The following is a 2,138-nucleotide window of genomic DNA, read 5'->3' on the forward strand; positions in this document are numbered from 1 at the left end:
GCCAGTCCCGGTCCGGTACGGGGGCGACACTGAGGGTTGCGAACCGTTGCCGGACACGGAAAAAGACAAAAAAAAAAAAAAGAAATACTTAACTCAACTTTGATTTTCTTAATGCAAATTAAGGAGATTGTAGTTACTGACTAAAAAGGCAGTGACATCTATAGGTATCTTGATACATTTTTGTTGAATTGCCCTCTGGAAACCTACTTGTTTGCACACACCTTAGCAAAGTATCAACTTCTGTTTCACCATACCTCCTCCACTGTTAACTTTAAAACATGTATGATGTGTTAAATAATAGTGAAAGAGAATGTCTCGTTTTTATTCCCTTTCCTTTTATTACATTTGAGGTTGGACATACATTATCATGGTGGTTGATCCATAATCTTGAGAACTTTTTTTTTTTTTGCGGCTGGCCAGTACAGGGAACGAACCCTGGACCTTGGCATTATCAGCACCATGCTCTAACCAACTGAGCTAACCAGTCAGCCCCAAGAATATATACATATATATTGGTTGAAACATAATTGATTGTACCTATTTGTGGAGTACCAAATTGAATATTAATACCTGTGTGCAGTGTGATGCTCAAATCAGAATAATTAGTATATTCATCATTACACAATTTAATCAATTTTGTGACCCTTTACCAATTTCTTGCTACTCCCTCCACCCCTTTCCCACCTCTGTTGACCTCAGAAGAATGTATTTTTTTTAGCAAACTTGCTTAAGACAAACTACCTGTGACACTTCACATGGACTCCATTGCATTGGCATCTTCATAGTTGTATTAATTCTCAGCCTCCTAGAATTCATTAAGGGAACTTCTTATAATGAAGGAAACTGTTTATTATAATAAAGAGCCCAGGCTTCTTCATAAGACCAATTCCAAGCCCTGCCGTTTAGTCTTGAGTAACTCTAAAGAGGTTACTTAACCTAAGTTTCAGTTTCCTTGACTGTAAAACAGGACTGATGCTCCTTGCAATAATTCTCACAATAATGAGAAGGGAATTATTCAAGCTTTCAATAGAACGTAGCCACTATTAATAAACGAAAAATGTTTCTCTCCTAATTGCAAGATAGACCCAATAGATATATTAAGGTACAACACTCATAAGCCAGAACTTTGCAAGTCCCAACAAGTTGCATGTTTCACTTTATTATTTAAACTTTTACNCCTATGTGGTCATTCTAAGGTCATTACAAGAATTTGGCTTTCCTTTAAAATGTGCTTGTATGTCCACCTAACTCCCTAACAATTTATAAATATAATGTAGATTCTTTTTCAAAGAGTAGTCTTTCACTGAGAACTCAATTCTTTGTATAATGGATTTTTGAGAGTGAACATTTTTTCAAGATTTTTTTAAAGTTTCACATTTTAGCTTGTATCTATAGTCTTCCACACTGAGGATGTGAATATGATCTATACTAGCTGTTCAGCCAGGATGACCAATTTGACTGCCAGATGGGTTGTTAGTAATGCCAGAGGCATCCTGACATCACTCTCTGAACTGCTTTCTTTTTCACATTCTTGTGCTCTCCCAGCTGACGGCCCACAGGGTGGGTGCCGATTCCACCAGCAGCTGCAACTGAAAAGCAAGGTTCAGAAATGTCAGACATCCTCCGGGAGCTGCTCCGAGTCTCTGAGAAAGCTGCCAACATTGCCCGGGCGTGCAGGCAGCAGGAAACCCTCTTCCAGCTGCTGATCGAAGAAAAGAAAGAGGGAGAAAAGAATAAGAAGTTTGCAGTTGATTTCAAGACCCTGGCTGATGTTCTGGTACAGGAAGTTATAAAACAGAATATGGAAAACAAGGTAATTGCAAAATATTTACCCCTGTGGCTTTTTACTCCTCATAGAATAACATGTCTTTTACTCCCCCACCCCTCCTCCCCCAGAATACTAGCACCTTTGATTCAAATAAACATCTTGGGGGGTTTCCCCCCTTGTTTTGATTACAATGTTAATAAAATGTTTATTGCAGGAGATTTTTAAAATACATAAAAGCAATTAAGAAAAAAGTTACTCACAGTTCTAACACCTACAGATAAACATTTTGGTATATAACTTTTCATTTATTAATGAGTTTCTTTTTAATAAATAATACATGTTCTTTGAAAAATAAGCAAAAATAAGAATC

The 2,138-nt window shown here is 37.2% G+C and overlaps 1 protein-coding gene across 1 annotated transcript in view; it reads left to right on the forward strand.

The window, feature by feature from the left end:
- Positions 1-2,138, forward strand: part of LOC103609321 (inositol polyphosphate 1-phosphatase) — a 35,813-nt gene that overhangs the window by 22,586 nt on the left and 11,089 nt on the right. Inside the window, exon 2 of the mRNA XM_008593653.1 lies at positions 1,546-1,813. Within this exon, the coding sequence (XP_008591875.1) occupies positions 1,610-1,813 (204 nt within the window). The 5' untranslated portion in view covers positions 1,546-1,609. The remainder of the gene's footprint in view (positions 1-1,545; positions 1,814-2,138) is intronic.

The sequence above is a fragment of the Galeopterus variegatus genome, unplaced genomic scaffold (assembly GCF_000696425.1).
Source record: "Galeopterus variegatus unplaced genomic scaffold, G_variegatus-3.0.2 Scaffold9473, whole genome shotgun sequence".
NCBI classification, from domain to species: Eukaryota; Metazoa; Chordata; class Mammalia; order Dermoptera; family Cynocephalidae; genus Galeopterus; species Galeopterus variegatus.